This window comes from Lemur catta, chromosome 2, assembly GCF_020740605.2.
Source record: "Lemur catta isolate mLemCat1 chromosome 2, mLemCat1.pri, whole genome shotgun sequence".
NCBI lineage: Eukaryota > Metazoa > Chordata > Mammalia > Primates > Lemuridae > Lemur > Lemur catta.
Genome location: NC_059129.1, coordinates 122,026,660 through 122,046,325, shown reverse-complemented (window position 1 = coordinate 122,046,325; position 19,666 = coordinate 122,026,660). Strand labels below are relative to the sequence as shown.

General features: G+C 35.0%; 1 protein-coding gene across 2 annotated transcripts in view; it reads left to right on the top strand.

The window, feature by feature from the left end:
• Nucleotides 1-18,824, top strand: part of HBS1L (HBS1 like translational GTPase) — an 89,011-nt gene extending 70,187 nt beyond the window's left edge. For both annotated transcript variants that reach the window (XM_045544407.1, XM_045544409.1), the window contains 7 exons: nucleotides 535-603; nucleotides 3,202-3,306; nucleotides 7,479-7,569; nucleotides 7,969-8,077; nucleotides 13,766-13,866; nucleotides 16,519-16,663; nucleotides 18,169-18,824. In XM_045544407.1, the coding sequence (XP_045400363.1) occupies nucleotides 535-603; nucleotides 3,202-3,306; nucleotides 7,479-7,569; nucleotides 7,969-8,077; nucleotides 13,766-13,866; nucleotides 16,519-16,663; nucleotides 18,169-18,180 (632 nt within the window). In that variant the 3' untranslated portion in view covers nucleotides 18,181-18,824. The remainder of the gene's footprint in view (nucleotides 1-534; nucleotides 604-3,201; nucleotides 3,307-7,478; nucleotides 7,570-7,968; nucleotides 8,078-13,765; nucleotides 13,867-16,518; nucleotides 16,664-18,168) is intronic.
• Nucleotides 18,825-19,666: the final 842 nt, after the last annotated feature.

Below are 19,666 nucleotides of genomic sequence, written 5' to 3'. Positions count from 1 at the left end.
CATAGGATTTGTACTCAGAGGAGCTATGTAACCAGTTACGTCATGTGCAGTATTTAAACTTTCTAATACTCAATTTTCCCAGTAAGACTGGTGCCTGCCCTACCTATCTCATAGATTGTTGTTGCAATTAAATGAGGTAACATGTATGAATACATTTTATCAACTGCAAAGTATTACAGGTTGAGAATCCCTTATCTGAAATGCTTGGGACCAGATGTGTTTCGAATTTTGAATTTTTTGTATTTTGTAATATTTGCATTATACTTATGAGTTGAGCATCCCAAATTCAGAACTCCAAAATCTGAAATGCTCCAATGAGCATTCCCTTTGAACGTCATATCAGCGCTCTAAAAATTTCAGATTTTGGAGCTTTTCAGATTTGGAATGCTCAACATGTATATGAATAACAGTTTGCTATTAATATTTACGAAAAGTAATTATTTTATAGGAGAGGTGGGACTATAATGGATTTATTGAAGTGAGTCAAAAATTATGTTTTAAATTAAACCTTGCCTTTTGCCATTTTTTCCCCAGATTCCTTCAAGCCTCCCCAACGATCTATTGACAAGCCTTTTAGATTATGTGTGTCTGATGTTTTCAAAGGTAAGTGCTACCTTGGCAGTGCTTTTTTGGTATGACCCATTCTTTCCTAACCTCCTTTCCTGAGAATCTGCAGACAATATACGGTGATGTGTCCATCCCTTTCCTGGATGGACACATCACCGTATATTGTCTGCAGATTCTCCCTTCACTACACCAACCTAAGGAGCACTGTCAGATTAACCTTTTTATTTTCAAATTGATCTTAAAATGCACAGTTCTAGTTACTTAGCTCCCCTACACAGAAAAACCCTTGATTTACTCACCATTTCTCATCTTTCAGACATGAGAAAACCTTAACCCTTATCTTTCTAACCTCATAGTTTTTTCCTCCCACTAGATCGTCTTAGTTTCCAAATCCTCTAACCAAACTGGATTGTTCACAGTTTCTTAACCACATAGGGTATTTATCACCACATGTTTACCTGTTTTGCTCTTCTTTTGCTTTTCTTGTCCATTTCCTACCGATCTGCAGCAGTGTGAGTCCAATGAGGAGTTTGATATCACACATAAGTAAAATGGGAAATTTAATATAAAGAATTATTAACTGATAAAAGTAAAAGATATCCAGATACTCTATATGGTACCTTAGGGCTGAGGAAGGACAAACTTAGAAGAGGTTCAGACCTTGTTGGAGAAGATATTGTATTAAATACCTAAGAATATATCTACTTAATCAGTATAAGCCCTATGTAGAAAACTATAAAATGGAAATAGAATAAAAGAGCTCAATACATAAAAGGATATAACATATATATTAGAATAATAAATACCGTAAGGATGTCACTTGTCTCCCAAATCTATATCACAGAGCAGGCAGAGGGCAAGTATTGTCTCTTGTAAACCTTTATCTGCAGGACCCAGCCCAGTGCCTGGCACATAACATATGTTTAATAAATGAATAAGAAATGAATGAATGAAGGTGCTCTGAAAAAAATCATGCAATGAAATTGAAATTTATTATCATTATTGGCTTCCAGTGTACCAGTAGTAGAGGAAATATGGTAATGATTTCCAAAATGTCCATTATCTATTAAAAATACAAGGGGTGGTTACTTTCTTTTAATTAACAGTGTTTGCTGACTGTGCTTTCTTCTTTCCTGTTCTCTCTTCAGGTTTCTTCCTGGCTTCTGCCTACACTGCTCCTCTCAGTGTGTTACTACCAAGGTCACCAAATGACCTTTTGGTTGCCAAACTCAATATGCACTTTTAGTTCTGTCTTACTTGAATTTGGCATTACTTCTGACGTGCTGGAAGCTACATCCACCTTGAAACTTTCTCCCTTGGTTTCTGTGACCTGCTTTCTCTTGTAAACCTGTCTATTTCTCCGACCTCTCTATCTCTTCTCTGTGCGCTCCTCATTTTCTGTCTCTTAAATGGTGTTCTGTTGGCTCCTCTTCTTACTCTACGTGCTCCTTTTGAAGTGACATCTGTGAGTTTCTCTACCTTCTGCATCTTGATGATTCCCACATCCGTATCTCCAGCCCAAACCTGTTTGCTCACTCTGCAGACACAAGTCTGACTGCTGCTGGACATCTCCCCCAAGAGTGTGCTTCTAGGGGTACCATTCTCATGGATTAGTGTGATTGGTCCCCCCCTGGAATGCAGCTTCTCCACCTGTGTGTCTTGCAGACACTTCAGATTCACCAAGGCTAAAAAGGATCTTGTTCCTTAGTTTCCTATCTCATGGTTAATGCATCATCATCTGAGATTTCTCCCTTTTGGTCGTTATCCTTCATTTGCCTTATCACTCCAGACTTGTCATTCCTTATTCTCAAATTTTTGAATTTATTCCTTTTCTGTAGTCAGTGTGTGCATTTCCAGCAGTCTCTAACACAGAAACACTATCGTATCACTTCTCTGGTCACAGTTGTTTGCTGGCTGCCCATTACTTAACTGTGGGATGAAATTTAAACCCTAAGCATGATTTATGAGATCCCTTTATTATTTCTGTCTTGCCTACCTCTGTTGCTTCCTGTCTTGCGTTTCCTTCATTATTACATGTGGTACCCCCCACCCCCATAAACAACACGTGGCTCTTAGCACATCCCAGATTTGGTTATGCTTTTGCACTTGCAGTTTCCTGGGTCAGCAGTGTATGCCTTCTTCCCCCTACCCATACATACCAGCTACCTGGTAAACTTCTATTCCTTCTCCTTCAAAATACACAGATAAAATGTCTGTTCTTCCCATCATGGATTCTTTGGTGCATCTTTCTCTGTTTCCATGGTATATTTTAAATAGCATTTGTCTCTTCATTAGTGTAAAATCTTTACGGGTAGGGAATTATATTTTCATTTCTTTATCCCCAGAGTTTACTATAGTGGCTGGTACTCAAACACTCATTATTTTTCAATAAATAATTGAGAAAAGAATGAATCTCTACTTTTTGTAATATGAATATTTTTATTTGGAACTAGAAAGAGTAGAGTTTGGTATGTTATATTTAGTAGGTATGTTAATTCTAAAATGATCATTACTTAATAATGTCTATTGAACTACTGGTTTTATATAACTACTTGGGAACTGACTATAGTTAACAGTGTTTATCATCAGATAACTTTGCTATATGAATCTTAAACTTTTTGGCTTATTTTGTAGATCAAGGATCTGGATTTTGTGTTACTGGTAAAATTGAAGCTGGTTATATACAAACTGGTGACCGACTACTAGCAATGCCTCCTAATGAAACTTGTACTGCGAAAGGTATTTACCTGTAAGATTCTTTTGCTAAACGAGCCTTAAGTTGAGGCAGCAGATTTTTTTCAAGTAGTTTAGTTATAACTACAAAGTAAGTAATCTCTTACTGAAATTGTAACTAACTGTCAAAATGATACCAACTGTTGAAGATTAAAATGTGAAAACATTAAACGATTTTTTTCTGTTGTGACTATGTGTGTGTATATATATGTACAAATAATATTCAAGCTCTGGTAGCATTCTTTTTTTGACACTGATTCAAGAAGCCTGTCTAGGATTTAACCAGATACCTTGCGGGTACATTTACAATCATATTCTGTAGCAGAAATTAAATCTAATCCCAGCCTGACACTAATCAGTGGCAAAGCAGCCTGCTACGGTCTGTTGTTTTGAAATGTGTATTTCAGAGTAAGTTAACAGCTTTGATCATGTTTATACCAAAAATATATATGTATTTTATAGGAAGGCCTAAGTAAGAAAGAAAGATGCAAATGCAGAAAAACCCAATGTTGAAAAGAGAAATTGAGCTAGTTTAAATTGCCACAGTCACTGTTTCTGCACAAAGATCAAATGTGTTTTCTCATGATGGCTGGTAATTTTCTGTCTTCTAATCATTCATTTATATGTATACATGCTATTCTTTTCCAAATTCTGATTAAAAATTTATAATATATTTACCTTCATCTGACTTGCAACTAATCCTCCAACTTCAACGTAAAATTGAAGAGGTGTTTTATACTAAAAGTAATATTATTTATAACAATTTTAAGCTGAAGTATAATCTATTAAAAACGTAAAAGAAAAAATTTTTTTCTTTTTTCTTTTTTTTTCCCTTTTTTGAGACAGAGTTTTACTCTGTTGCCTCAGCAAGAGTGCAGTGGCATCATCATAGCTCACTGAAACCTCAGACTCCTGGCTCAAGTGCTCTGTTTCCTGAGTAACTGGGACTATAGGCACATGCCACCATGCCCAGCTAATTTTTCTGTTTTTTATAGAGTATGGCTATATTGCTTAGGCTGGTCTCAAACTCTTGGTCTCAAGTGAATTCTTCTGCCTGGCCTCCCAAAGTACTAGGGTTATAGGCATAAGCTATTGCAACTGGCCAAAAATTTTTTAACTTTTAGTATTTTTCCCTTTGTTACTCTTAATTTATGGTTTATATCTAGAGTTGTATTTGACTAGTTTATAAATGTGGATATAAATTTTCTTTGAATTAATTTATTCACTTCATAAGCAGATAGACTTCTTGAAGATTATATGAAATTAGTATCTATTTAGGTAACATAGTTTAACCTACATTTAAAGATAAATAAGGAAATGAAAACTGAAGTTATTTCCATTTGACCTTTTTCTTTCTGCTGCCTGGGGATCATGAAATTTCTGTTTAGATAAAAAGTAACATGCACTTTAAAACTAGGGGCCAGGAGTGGTGGCTCACACCTGTAATCCTAACACTTTGGGAGGCCAAGATGGAGGACTGCTTGAGGCCAGGGGTTCAAGACCAGCCTAGGTGACATAGTGAGACCCTGTCTCTCCAAAAGAATAAAAAAATTATCTGGGCGTGGTGGCACACACCTGTAGTCCCAGCTATTTGGGAGGCTGAGGCAGGAGGATCCCTAAAGCCCAGGTGTTTGAGGCTGCAGTGAGCTATTATCTCACCATTGCTCAGCCTGGGCAACAGCAAAAGACCCTGTCTCAAAAAAAAAAGAAAAAAAGAAAAAAAAAATTAGTGTTGTTTTCCATAGATCTGTTAGTTGTTTGCAAGTACAGCTCTCTGCTTTTGTTTTCTAACACACTGATTGCCACACTAGGAAAAACAAATTTTTTTCCCTGAGGCCATAGTGTTTTATACGAAAGTAGAATAAAAACTTTGAAAACAAAACAATCCTTTATAATTTAATGAAAAATTTGTTATTTTTATTGTTTTCTGTGTGAGTTATATACAACCTGAAAAATAGTTCTCGAAGCTCCTAAGGTGAAGAGATGAGAGTTACGTATGCTTCACAAGGCCCGGGGCTCAAAACTAGCCTGAGTTAAATATAACTCACATGGCAGTTAATGTGCTAAAGTGACCAAGAGCTATAATACTTTTGAAATAATAATTTATTTGTGTGTTACTGAGCTTTTTTGAGAATAAGAATTTTTTTTTAATAATCAAGAGCCATGAATTAAAACCATGATCCTAAAATGATCACAAACCTTAAGATTGGCTCCCTTGCGACCTCTAAAATCCTTACTCAGTCACCTTGAAAGTCTCACATTCTTTATCTTTCTCTTCTCTATCCCTTCTATGCAGAGAAACTCCAAGCATTATCTTTAATCAGCGGTTCTTAAAAGAGAAGTCTTATCAGAAGCACCAGGGAGGAAACACCCTATTCATTGAGAGCCATACTTCTAACTTAACTGAGAGGTTCTCAGTCCTCAATTTCTAACCCTATTGCTTTTGCTTGGTTTATTTGATTGTTTAATGCACTCTTCTTGAACTCCTAACCTCAAGCAATCCTCCCTCCTTGGCCTCCCAGAGTTCTAGGATTACAGGCGTGAGCCACTGTGCCTGGCTAACGCACCCTTCTATGTGAGCACTGTAGGTGCTGTTGTGGCTGTCTAGCCAGTAGTGTCCCACAGACTGACTGAATCTACTTCAACAGATAGAAATTCTAAATTACTTTTCCACTTTATTAACATATCAAGCCCATGGAGTATTTAAAAAGAGTCTCTTTGTGTTATGTTTATCCAATAAGAAAAATTCTTAGGAAGATAAATATCATATATGGGACAGTGTAACGTGATTGGGTGGAAGAAGAACCAGATAATATAATTACCTTTGGAAAATTTTATATTGTTAACTGAACTTGTAGTATGAAAGCTCTTCAAATTCTTAAGCCAAAGGCAATATCTATTGCATTAAGTATCTAGTTCCTGTTTTCAATTTCATATTTCATAGCAAAAATCAGATGGTTGTTTTTAAATTTATACTTAAAAATTAAATTTAATTAGTTGATATTTAACAAACACTCCTTAATACCATAATTGTTAACATTTTTGGAGTCAAGAAACTCTTTGATACTTGAAAGTTATGCCCTCTCTTCTCACCTTAATGCAGATGTACACATACGTGAAATTTTGCATAAAACTGTAGGTTGCCTCAGAGCCCTTAAAGCTCTCCTTAAACTCCCTGAAAGTCAGAAACTGTCCCTGATGCATGGGAAATGAGTATTTTCAGAAAGATGTGGGTGAATTATAAATTTTTACAAACATGTCAACATATCAATCAAGAACTATGCCACAGTGGTTGAGCTACACATTCTTCTTCAAAAGGCCAAAAGGCCTTTCTTCAAAAGGCCCAAGTTCCTATGGAAAGGAACTTAATCCATAAATTTATCCCATAAAACCAGAAAATATGGGATCTCTTTTAAAAACTTTTGAATATAGTAGCTGAGTATTGCTCTTGGGAGCTGCTCTTACGGACTACCTTCAGGACTGTCTATGTAAATAGATATATATTTCCAGCTATATAGCAACACCTGGGGTCAATTTTATATTAAATTTTCTTGTCACTATTTCCTTAATGTTTTTGTTTTCATATAACCAGTCATCATTATGCAGATCTCTCTCTGGGAAGTTCTTTTTGAGCCAAAAATAGTTAAGGGGCCTGCTGAGGGAACCATTTGAAGTTCTAACTGAGCACAGTTGTCTCATGGATTACTTGGAGAACAAGGATTACTTGTTCAGGCAGTTGTCTAATTAAAAGCAGAGCTCAAGAAAACAAAATACTACGAGGCGTCTTCCCCAGTCTCATCTTTTATGTCATTATGAATAATTTGAACTGTTTTATTATGCCTGAATCCATTAATATAACAGAAATATTTGAATGGGGCATGTTTAACGAATGTAACAGTTGTATAAGAGAGTTTAGAAGCCTTGATTAAATAAGCAGAAGCCGGCCTTTTATGGGCAAATACAAGTCACTTTATGTTTAGGGTGCTGTTCTAAAAGAGTCAAGTCTACAGGAAGTGTGTTTTCCTCAACACTCACAGTTAAATTTCTCACTCTCAATCCATTCATATTGAAAATGATGAGTAGTGACTGATGAAGCACAAATCAGCCATACTCTCTTGGTTGTTATGGTCTGATATCGAGGTGTTTCACTGTATTCTTTGGTTCTTACTCATTTCCAGGAATCACTCTGCATGATGAACCTGTCGATTGGGCGGCAGCAGGCGATCATGTTAGTCTTACTTTGGTTGGGATGGATATCATCAAAATCAAGTGAGTGAGAAAATGAGTTTAAGTAACCATTGTTTTGGATATAGGACCTCAAAACACATACATTTTGCAATCTACTAGTTCAATTTTGAATCTCATTTGACCAAAAGTAGACAGTTGTGATGGTTTAAGCAAAACCTACTTAAAAGTGGAATTAATACATGTCAGCACATGAACTTGGCATGGTCTTTGAGCAAAAGCTGCAGTGTGTATGAAAATGATGTAAGGTTAATAATGGGTTGAAGCCATGTCTTAACTCAGAAGGGAATATTTTTAAAAAGTCCCTAATTTACTTAATTGTTTTACTTTCTTTGTAAATGGTTTTAGAGGGGTATTCCTATTTGATGTAAATGTATTTGTCCCCCAACTACCTTTCTCTTGTTTTTTTTTCCTTTGTTACAGCGTTGGCTGCGTATTTTGTGGCCCCAAAGAACCCATTAAAGCTTGCACTCGTTTCAGAGCCAGAATCCTCATCTTTAATATTGAAATTCCTATCACTAAAGGATTTCCTGTGAGTTTCAAAATGTTTTATTGTTCTTGTTTTTATAAATTCAAAGTGACTTTGTCCTAAAAAGTAATAACTTTCTTTGTAAGTGGTGATGCTATATTTCTTTTTAATTAACATTTTACTACTCTAATCCAGAAAATCAAAATTAGAATTTGAAAATTATTTTTGTTTTTTATTTTGAGCCTGAGAACATTTTCAAAGAGGCATTGAGAAGATATTTCATAATCAATAGGATACAAAGTAATGATAGTAATAAAACTCGGGGGCAGAGCATTAAAACAAATAATAAAACTCATCCAGGGAAAATGATAGATATGTTTTCACTGTGTTCTGAAGTTTACCTGACTAATCTTTTTAGATTGGATCTTTCTGGTTTTTTGTTTTGTTTTGTTTGATATGCTTATTTGCAGTTTTTCTGATTATAAAAGTAATAGATTGCTTTAGAAAACTTTGGAAAACAAAAATACAGAAAATAAAAAGTGCCCTGTACTTGTATAATACATAGATATCTACTCTTTACTTTTCAGTATATTTTTATGTGCACATATTATCCACTCAGTATGTATACATATTGATACCTATTAGGTGTATTTTGGGTATACTTGACATATGGTAAACTTTAATTGTGCTGAAGCAACACATTGAGACCCTGCATGCTGTTAGGTTAGTTTGCTGGTCATCACTGACCAGCATCACATTGAACCAGCATCATATTGAACGTACACGTTTTAGGGGGAGAGGGGGATTTTATACTGCAGTGTTACTTATCCAGGAAAGGTATTACTTGTGAATAGTCTGGATTCCTTGTTTTATGTGTAATTTTTTATATATATATTTGGGACCATACAATAAAAGTAACACAGTGTTAGTGATAGTGCCTTAGAGGTTGGAAATAAATTTATTTAGCTCATTTAAATTCATTTTATAATTATACCCTTATATTTGAGATAATCATGTACTTTGCTTATAATTCTTTATAATTATTTCTATGTAAATTTGATCATATAAAAATTATATTTGTAAGATATTATTTAGGTACCTTACTTTTATAATTATATTCCATTTCTTACATACACTAGAAAAGGCAGTAAAAATGTCTTTCAAAAAAAATTGTGATAGTTGAAAATATTTAAATATTCAGAATTTATAATTTAGAAAGTAACTACAAATTAATTGTTTATGAGTGAATGGAACTGATTCGTAGAAAGCAGTATGTCCGATGGGGAGACGGTGGAGAGGTTGGTTACTGCATGTTTTTACTCATGCAGTAATAATCTTTGCCAATGGAGAGGTAGAGAGGTCAAGAGGTCAATAGGTACTTTGAATAGCAATACTGTCTTCCTGTCTACTCTAGTTTCTTAAAATAAGCATGAATTAAGAGTTTTTCAGTGTTGCTTTATGAGATTCTACCTGTGTGTATTGATTCACAAATACCAGGATGAAATTTGTTTCAGAAAAAATAGTCATACTTTGTTAATGAACCTGTTTCCTATGAGAGGAATACTTCAAAAAAAATTTTTTTAACCAAGAACAGGCTTTCTAAGCAATTAAACTTTCACTATTTCTTAATGCTACATAAATATATTTAAATTTCCCTTAGTTTATGTGGCAAATTCTCTATATTTTTTAAGAGGAAATAATAGAAAAATGGATTAGACTTTGAATTCATATTTGATTTTTTTTATGGTGATGAGTTATACATAACATAAAACTTACCATTTTAACCATTTTTAAACGTACAAGTCAGAGGCATTAAGTACATCTACCATGTTAGGCAACTATCACCACTGTCCATCTTCAGAACTTTTCATTATCCCAAACTGAGAATCTGTACTCATCAAACAATAACTTCCCCTTATCCTCCTCTTCTATCATCTGGGAACCATTATTCTACTTACTTTCTCTGTGAAGTTGCCTATTTTAGGTCCCTCATATAAGTGGAGCTATGCAATATTTGCCCTTTTGTGTCTAGCTTATTTAACTTAGCAGAATGTTTTCATGGTTCATCCATGTTGTGGCATATATCAGAATTTTATCCCTTTATAAGGCCAAATTAACATTCCAACATATATGTATATACACCTTTTGTTTATCCATTCATCTGTTGATGGACATTTGGGTTGTTTCTATATTTCGACTATTATGAATAATGTTGCTGTGAACATGGGTGTGCAAGTATTTATTTGGGTTCCTGCTTTCAATTCTTTTGGGCATATGCCTAAGAATGGAATTGTTGGATCATATGGTAATTCTGTGTTTAACTTTTTTGAAGAACTACTAAACCATTTTCTACAAGGGCTGCACCATTTTATGTTCCCACCAGCAGTGTGCAAGGGTTGTATTTTCTCTACTTCCTCATCAACACTTGTTAGATAACAAGTTTGGTGGGGGTTGTGGGAGAAGAGATTTTTTTTTTTTAAAATAATAGACAAACTAGTAGGTGCAAAGTGGTATTTCGTGGTTTTGGTTTGCATTTCTCTAATGATTATTGATGTTGAGTATCTTTTCATGTGCTTATTGGCCATTTATGTGTCTTCTTTGGAGAAATATCTTTTTAAGTCCTTTGCCTATTTTTAAATTAGGTTGGTTTTTTGGTTGTTGAGTAATAGGAGCTCTTTATATAACATATTTTTAGTATTAACCCCTTATCAGATATATGATCTGTAAATACTATCTCCTATTTCTGGGCTGCCTTTTTACTCTCTTAATATTGTCCTTGGCTGTCAAAAGTTTTTAATTTTGATGAATTCCGGATTATTTTTTCCTTTGTTGCCTATCCTTTTGGTGTAGTATCCAAGAAATCACTGCCAAATCCAAAGTCATGAAGCTTTTGCCCTATGTTTTCTCTTAAGAGCTTTATAGTTTTAGTTTTTATATTTAGGTCTTTGATCCATTTGTGTTAATTTTTGTATATGGTGTAAGGTAAGCTTCATCTTCATTCTTTTGCATGTGGATATTCAGTTTTCCCAGCACCATTGTTGAAAGTACTGTCTTTTCCCTATTGAATGGTTTTGGTACCCTTGTTGAAAATAGTTGACCCTATATTTGTTGGTATTTTAAAAATATAGGTTGCCTAAAGGCTTAAGGAAAATAACTTATTTTGCTGCCTAATAGATCATGTAGCCCATTATAGTTTATAAAATACTACATAATTTGATTCTCATAACCCTACATGAAATATAGAATCCCAATCTTTACCTGAAATCCTTTAGGCTAGTATGTTTCAGAATGCAGGAATGTTGGGATTTTAGAAAGGTAAATGACGCATGCAGATTTTGTAAAACCCCTAACAGAGAAGGGGACAACACCCTGTTATCAAACATATTAATGACTCTGTACCAAAACTTACTAATATGAATCCTAAGTAAGGACAGTAAGTTGCCTGACTTCAAGACTGGTTTTGCTGCCTAAATGGTTTTATAACAGACTTAAGAAAAAACTTTAGGTTTTCAGTCTTAGAGGATTTTGTAATTGCAGACAGGAGATTATAGACCTGTATTAGTATTGTTCTCATTTACAGATGAGGAAGACTCTGAGAGGTTGTGACTATATAAATAATAAGTAGTTAAGCCTGGACTCATTGATGGATTATTTTTGCCCTGAAATCCAATAGTTTTTTTCCGCTATCACAGATGAAGCAATGCTTCAGATTGCTTTGAATATATGAATTAAAATGTTGTGCTGGTATTCAGTCACTTCCCTCTTATTTGCATACAGATATTTTTCACTTATGTGTTCAACAAATATTTTGTTTGAGATACTATTCGTAAGATGCTGGGAAGATAGAAAAACAAATAAAACCTTAACCCCAGACTACCACAAGTCATCCTTCATCCACTCTGATTTTACCCTGGAATCCACATGTAGCTCACAAAGGGTGGGTTTGTGTGTCTCTGTCCTTTCAAATTTGGCAAGCCGTGGAGACCCGTTCAGTTCCTTAGTCACACCCAAGTTGAGTGAAGCAAATCCTACTTGTTTGTTATAAAAGAGATGTTTCCTAGATATTTAGACTTATATTTATATTACATTGGTACTATTTAAGACCTGAGTCCACTGAATACACAGAAGTGTTTCTCACCACTTTACCATGCATTGTGGCAGGTTTTGGAATGTTTCCACTTCACAATTATCAGGTGCCATTGAAAGAGAAAACCACTTTGCCTTTTTTGATTAATTCAATTATGTCTTTTTTTTTTTTAATTGAATGACTCAGTTTAGAAAGTTCCCAAAGTCTAGGATTGTGCCTCCAAGTCTCCCTTGCATTTCTGTTTTCTGAATGTGCAGACTATTTTGGCTGGGAAATTCCAGAGTAGAAGTGCCAGTGCTTCTACAGTCAAACAGCATAATATGGTACTTACAAACCGATTAAACTTTGATAGGTATACCACTTCCTGGGAATTTGGTATTTCCATCCATTGTACCCAAACTATAGACTTATCTGACACTTAATGCTTATTATTTGAATGAGAATAGTCAGTCTAACTATATTCTGGTTTGTATTAGAGTCTATTGAAGCCTTAGCTGCTGGTTTTATAAAATGAAAGGTTCCATTTATGTGATTTCTATAGGCCTCTCAGTAAGCTGAAGTGGGAAGAGCTTGGGATTTCTAGCCTAAAATTCAGCTCTGACGCATAGCACCATGGCCACATTCAATGACTTAAGCTTTTTGATATTAATTTTCCTTACATATAAAACATGATCAGTAATAGCTAATATACAAGCTAAAATATAAGGTCATCAATTAACTGAATTTTTACCATGTGCCAGGCACCACTTTAAAATTACATTATCTGATTTTCTTCATTTCAGTGATAAGGAACCTGAGGCTGGGGATTTTGGGGGTAGAGGATTATTAAAGAACTTGCTCAAAGTTCACATAGCTAGAAAGTGATTTGAACCCAGGTCTGTCTGACTTCAAAGCCTATCTAAACTCTCATATAAATTAGATTAAATTGTACATGTAAATCATATCACACAATGCTCGGCACCCAGTGGAGCTTAAAAATGTTATTTTCCCTTTCTCTTTACCTCTATACTTATAGTATTTTATTCTCATTATCTAACAATGAATACATTAATTCCTGCTGAATATGACATTATCCCCCTTCCCTCATTTTTTAATGAAAAAATTCACTTCATATTTGTTGAACATTTACTGTGCCAGGCACTGTGTCTGATCCTATTGAATTCTCATCACAACGCTATAAAAGCCTGCCTATTTTACACCTGAGGAAACTGAGGTACAGACAGATTAAAGTGAAAGAATGGGGATTGAATCCCAGGTTCATTCCTTGTTATTGCTTATAATAATAAAAAGAATGCATTAGTAACAATAGTAATAATAATTGTTCTAAATGATAAGTTCTCTTACTCAATCTTTGTAACAACCCTAAGATCATCTTAATCCTTCATCTTTACAGAGGAAAAAGCTGATGGGAAGGTTGTATAGTTAACTAAAGTTTACACAGTAAGTGGTGGGGAAGATATTAGAACTGCCTCTCATGACCTTAACCCTAGTAAGCTAAGTAACCACCTGATTAGAGTGCTGGGAGCTAGAGGAAGCAACTGGAGATCCTGAAAGACTCCAAGCAGTAGTGCTGAATTGGAGATAATTCAATGTTAAGTGCCAAAAGGAAAGGCCGGAGATGCCATGGTGAGCAGTTTTTTAGTGTTAACAATTTTTTGTTTTAGGTGCTGTTACACTACCAAACTGTCAGTGAACCCGCCGTTATTAAACGATTGATTAGCGTCTTAAACAAAAGCACGGGTGAAGTCACAAAGAAAAAGCCTAAGTGAGTGTTCTAATGCAGAAATCATAAACACAAACAGTTTAAGCAAATTCCTTACAGATTAACTCATTTGTATAGTATTTGTGTTGTGGTAAGTGAAACCCATTTTTACTTGTTCCAGAAATTATTTTTTTAAGGATTAGATTTAAAAAAACATAAAAACAAATATTTAAGTTCCTGTTTAGGTATGAGTACTAGATGTAATTTCTGTTATGTGTGGTGGTGGGGGATGTGAATTGTAAATAAATGTAAATATAAATTTATATATATATGTATGTAGATATCAAGCCCTAGATACCTAAAGTGATGTAAAAGTGAGGGCATTTCAAAAACTAGTCCTACATTTTTAAAGGTGAATTTGGATTACGTGTAGCCACTGGTTGCAAGTTTCAGCTGCATGCTTTTGCTTAACTTTCTTGTCACCTCCTTCATGTGATCATTCCCTATGCTAAAAAGAAAGTGATCTACGCCACGCTCTGTAGTGCCTGGTATTTTCCCACCTGGAAAGTATTTTCCTTTCTGCTCGAAGTTCACCTGGAACCTTATGCTGAGGTGATCCACCACCATGTTGGTCCCCTCTGGGTACCATTAATATCCAGATCCTAGGTGTGGACAACTCCCCTTTGGCTGAGACAAGATTGGGATTTTTCAAAGGAAGTACTTCCTAAGATACTAAATATTGTAAATAAAGACAAAATACAAAGGATTAGAGATGAATATTACAAAACACAGATTTCTTACCCTAATTCAGCTTAAAGCTAATCAGAGTTTGGCTTGACTGCTTCAGCTTTGGGGTTTTCCTCAACTTCAACCCTATGGGGAATCCCACCCAAAATCCCCCCTTTTCAGTCCTTGGGTGTTCCTTATCTTCTGCACCTGCAGAAGAGGCCAAAGGTGGTTGGTTAGTGGGTTAATGGGTTGGCTGCAAGCGGAAGAGAGAATCTCACAGTGCTCTAAACCCATGCTGTTTCTCTGTTAGTTAGGAGGCGAGGGCTACTTACCTCTCTTGCAGGTGGTTCCTTATTTTAACCTGAGTCTTTAGGTTCCAGCATGAGTGTTTGCCATAATGTGCTGAGAAACGTGATACAACTGTATGACTAACATTTCTTGAGAGCCACTATTTTCTAGACTCTGTTGTGGATGCTTTCAAATGATTGCTATTCTCAGCAGTTGTGTGAAGCAGCTAGCAAAGCGACGCAGAGCCAGTTCACAGGTGGCAGAGGGAGGATTCTAACCCAGTTAGTTGGTTTGCATAAATTCTATTTTTTGGTGTAGAAGCCAGGTGATTTGACCCAGACAATTGATTTGGAGACTTTTCAATCTGAAATTGGCTCATTGTATCTAATCCTGAGTTTTCCTCTCTCTGCTCCTGCTACAGAACTCTAGCTCAACGATGCTAGGGTTTATGTTCTCACATTAGTTTTCCCTGTCGCCTTATGTGTAGCTTTGTCCTTGCCTCTTATTTTGCACAACACCATTTGTCCTTTCTCCTTCACTCCAGTTCAGGCACATCATAAACTCTTGACTGCTTTATCAGATTGAGCTTTATAGAAACTAAATAAAACATAAGTCATGAGTATATCAGATGCTCTCTTTTCTAAGGCATTGAACTTTGGGCTGAAATCATCCAAAGCCAATATTTGGAAATTTTGGTATATTTTTTTTAGAAACTTGTTTGGCTTTGTCCCTGAACTAATCTTTCAGGGAGACAGTTTATGATTTCTATGCTCTATCCTTTGAGAGTACATCAAAATTAAATTAGAGAACATTTCCAAAATGTCCCCTTTTGGGTTCTGCCTCTTTCAGTAAGTCTGGGTGGGACTCATACACAGGGAGTTTTGTTTGCTTATTATTTGTATGAAACAATATACAGTCTGGCCTGTGCCCTATCCCCCTTTATATCACACAAGTATCATATTGTGGAAAAGCTTCTTACTTGGTTGTTGTCCTGAACCCCTGATAACGAGACATTATTCCTAAGAGAGAGAGAGGGGTGGCGTGGGGAGGGAGGGAGGCAGGGAGGGCTGATTGAGATTGATTTAGAGTAGTCTTGGCACTAGGAGATTGTCCTCTTTAAAGATAATTTCCTAACACATATGCCACAAATTAGAATTTTACTAGGAAAGACATAGGGTAAGTCTTGGCACTAGGAGATTGTCCTCTTTAAAGATAATTTCCTAATACATATGCCACAAATTAGAATTTTACTAGGAAAGACACAAGATAATTATATTCCATTTTTAAAATGCAAATGTCTCTATATAGGATTAAGCCTTAATATCATTCTCTTTATAAGGTAGTTGAACTTCTCAATTTCTTGAGGGAATGAAAGGGAACATGTGATCAGGAGGGGCTCTGGGTGTTGCAGGCTACAGTGATCCTCCAAGGGGTAGAATTGTATTTGGAAGATAAGAATGTATATGTGAAGTACCTAATGTTTCTTAAATCTAGGCTTACTCCTCTCATTTCTTTCAACTAACCCAGAAAATTCAAAGACATATATTATCATTTTTAAAAAAATCTTTTCCTTTTTGGTTTTTGAAAGACTAGGTTGATTTGTCAATTGAATGTGAAATATTTATTTTTTCGGTTGTTGTTATTACATTTATTTATCTCTGTCATATACCTGCTTGTTCCCTTTTTTTTTCTTAATAGGCTGTTGACTAAAGGCCAGAATGCACTGGTAGAGCTGCAGACACAGCGACCAATCGCCCTTGAGCTATACAAAGACTTTAAAGAGCTGGGGAGGTTTATGCTGCGTTATGGTGGTTCCACAATAGCTGCTGGTGTCGTCACTGAGGTATTTTAAAGTGACTGATTATCCGTGATTATGATGTCTTTTCTTTTTTACCTTCTAAGGTTGAGTATTGAGATATTATGACTTAAGGGAAACACAGTCATGGAATTAGAATATGAAATGAAAATTTATATTAAAAAATTAAAAGAATGATGGGAAGAAAATTTTTGGTCTTAGACCTTCTCATAGTGAGACTTATAAACTATATTCTTTAATAGAGATATTGCTCAAAATTAAAGGAAATCTGTTGAGAAATAGGTCTGTAATTATGCAATCCAAATTATAAGGTATAGACTTTAGGAGTCAAATGAATTGGAAGTAGTGGTGTTTAATAGAAGAGACTTCATTAATTTTTTCTTTAAATAACTGGCTCTGAGTACATGTGAAATGATTTATTCTAAAAGTTTCATTAAGACAATAATGCTTCTGTATATCTATTATATAATGTAAGGTGCAGTTGAATTTTGGAGAAAATAGCCAGAAGTGAATCGAAAAATTTCAGTACTTTAAGTTTTCTTCCACATTATCATAATTGATATGAATCTTGTGATATTTTAAAGGACATTTCATTACTTTATTATTGTTTTCTTTGTAAAACTAGTTCATTTCATTGGATATATACTCTGAACATGGAGCTTTAAGTTACATCAAAATTCAGTTACATGTATAAAAACTTTTCTTTTGGAGTCAGAGTCTTGCTCTGTTGCCTGGGCTAGAGAACAGTAGTGTGATCATAGCTCACTGCAGCCTCAAACTCCTGGGCTCAAGTGATCCTCCTGCCTCAGTCTCCTGAGTAGCTGGGACTACAGGTGTGCGACACACCTGGCTGATTTTTTGAATTTTTTTGTAGAAATGAGGTCTTGCTGTGTTGCCCAGACTGGTCTTGAACTCCTGGCCTCTAGCAATCCTCGTGCCTTGACCTCCCAAAGAGTTGGAATTACAGGCATGAGCCACCATGCCCAGCCTTGTTTTAAGTTTCTACAGCACCAAGAAATTTTATGTACATCATTTATGTAAAATATATGCAGAAGGCATTGTAGAATGGAGGTGAAGAGAACAGCCTCAGAATTAAACTGCCTCTTTATGTTCTTGCTCCACCAACTTACAGCAGCATAAATATATTTCTCCTTCAGTTAATGTATAAAAATGAGGTAATAGAATCTACCTTCTAGAGTTGTGAAATGAAATGATCCATATGAAGCACTTGGTATAGTAGTTGGCATTTATAAAGCATTTAGTAAATGTTAACTCAGATCACTGTCATCAATAGCACATTTGTCAAGGCATTCTTATTAGTAAAGGAGCATTATAAAAATAATATAGAGTTTCTTGTGGAAAACTATGTAGAGATTATAGTAAATCTTAGAAATAGCATGACTAGAGAGGGAAGAAAATTGCAGGAAAAAGAAAAACATTTCCTCTCGATATAATGATTTCACTGTCATTTTTTGTTGTTCTTATAATGTGATTGATTAAATTATAGCAAATGTCTTTGTTTTTCTTTACAGATAAAAGAATGATGGATCAGAATTTCTATGGTGTCCAAATGCAGTGAAATAGCTAACCTCTGTTTTAAAGAATCCAGTTATTCAGTCAAAAGAACAATGTGAAATTGATATTTTTTTAGTTGAGAGGGAAAATTAAAGCTATAATTAGCTGCAAAAAAGTGTTAATAATCACTCCTGCAAAAATTTCAAGTTGCCAACTGGTAAAGAAAGGCTAATATTGTCCTTTCATTTAAAAACCGGCATTCTCTTTGAAATGTTAGTAAATGGATTTACTTTCCTGGGATTTATGAAGAGTATCAGAAATAGTATTACAAGATATTGCATCATCATGAAATGAACTCTACTTTCAATCAAACCACAAAATATTTGCAGTTTTCTCTTTTCATTCAACTATACTGCACGTTTTAAGAAAAAGTAACCAAATTGGGTTTTTAAGGTAGTTGATATTTGACTTGAGCACATTTTTAGTTAACGATAAGAAAAGATCTGCTGAAGGTTATAATGAAGATATTTTGTGTTGAGCCTAAGAATGTCCCTCCTCCAACAAGTAAACTTTTGAAAGCTTAATATGGAATTAGTAGAAGCTGTTACTTTGGTAACCAAGATATTATTTAAGTTGTAAACCCAGCTAATAAAATGCCTTAGTTTGAGCATAATGCAAAATGTGTTTTGTTCCTGAGACATTTATGAGATTCTCTACCACTACCACTAAATACGATTTGGGAGTTTTGTGGGATCTTTTTCACCTGAGGGTTTCCTGATTCTTTCACATAAATTCTTGCTTTTTATCCTAAGAGCAGATCAAATTTAGTCTCATCCATTTCTAACCATAACTTGGTTTTTCTATTCTCACTTTTTGACTATTTCTTTGTCTTGCATACCTTACAGACTGTAAGTCCCCTACAAGTCAGAGTTGTTTTTCTTTATAGTTTCAAACTTCAAGGTTTACTTATTTAATAAATATCTGTTGAGCTGCCACCTGGGTACAAGAAGCTTAAGAGTAGATTTTGTCCTCAGCTGAGCCTAGAACTCTGATCTGATGGGCTATTTGACAAACTTTTTTTATTAGAAAACAATGTGATTTGTATATAGGTGGCTTACCACATGCAACAGCATTTCTTCTTATTTGAAGAATAACATCCATATGGGAAAGTGCACAGATCATAAATGTGCTGCTTGGTGAATGATCACCAGGTGAATGCACCTGGTACATTTCTTTATTAAAATGTATTTGTATAATTGTCACTTCAGAGTAAACTTGCTGAGGTAAGAGTGTTTTATTTATATATTAATCAGGAATTTAATAGATAGATTTGACAGAAGCCTAACTTCAAATGACTTAAGCAGCAAAGAAAATTTTTTGACTGATGTTACTGATGTTAGTCTAGCTTCGAATCAATCTAGATCCTATAGTTCACACATTGTCAGCAAGGACTTATTTCCACTGTGCCGTTTCCAGTGCTGGTTTTACCCTGAGAGCCTGTACAGGTTCTTGGCA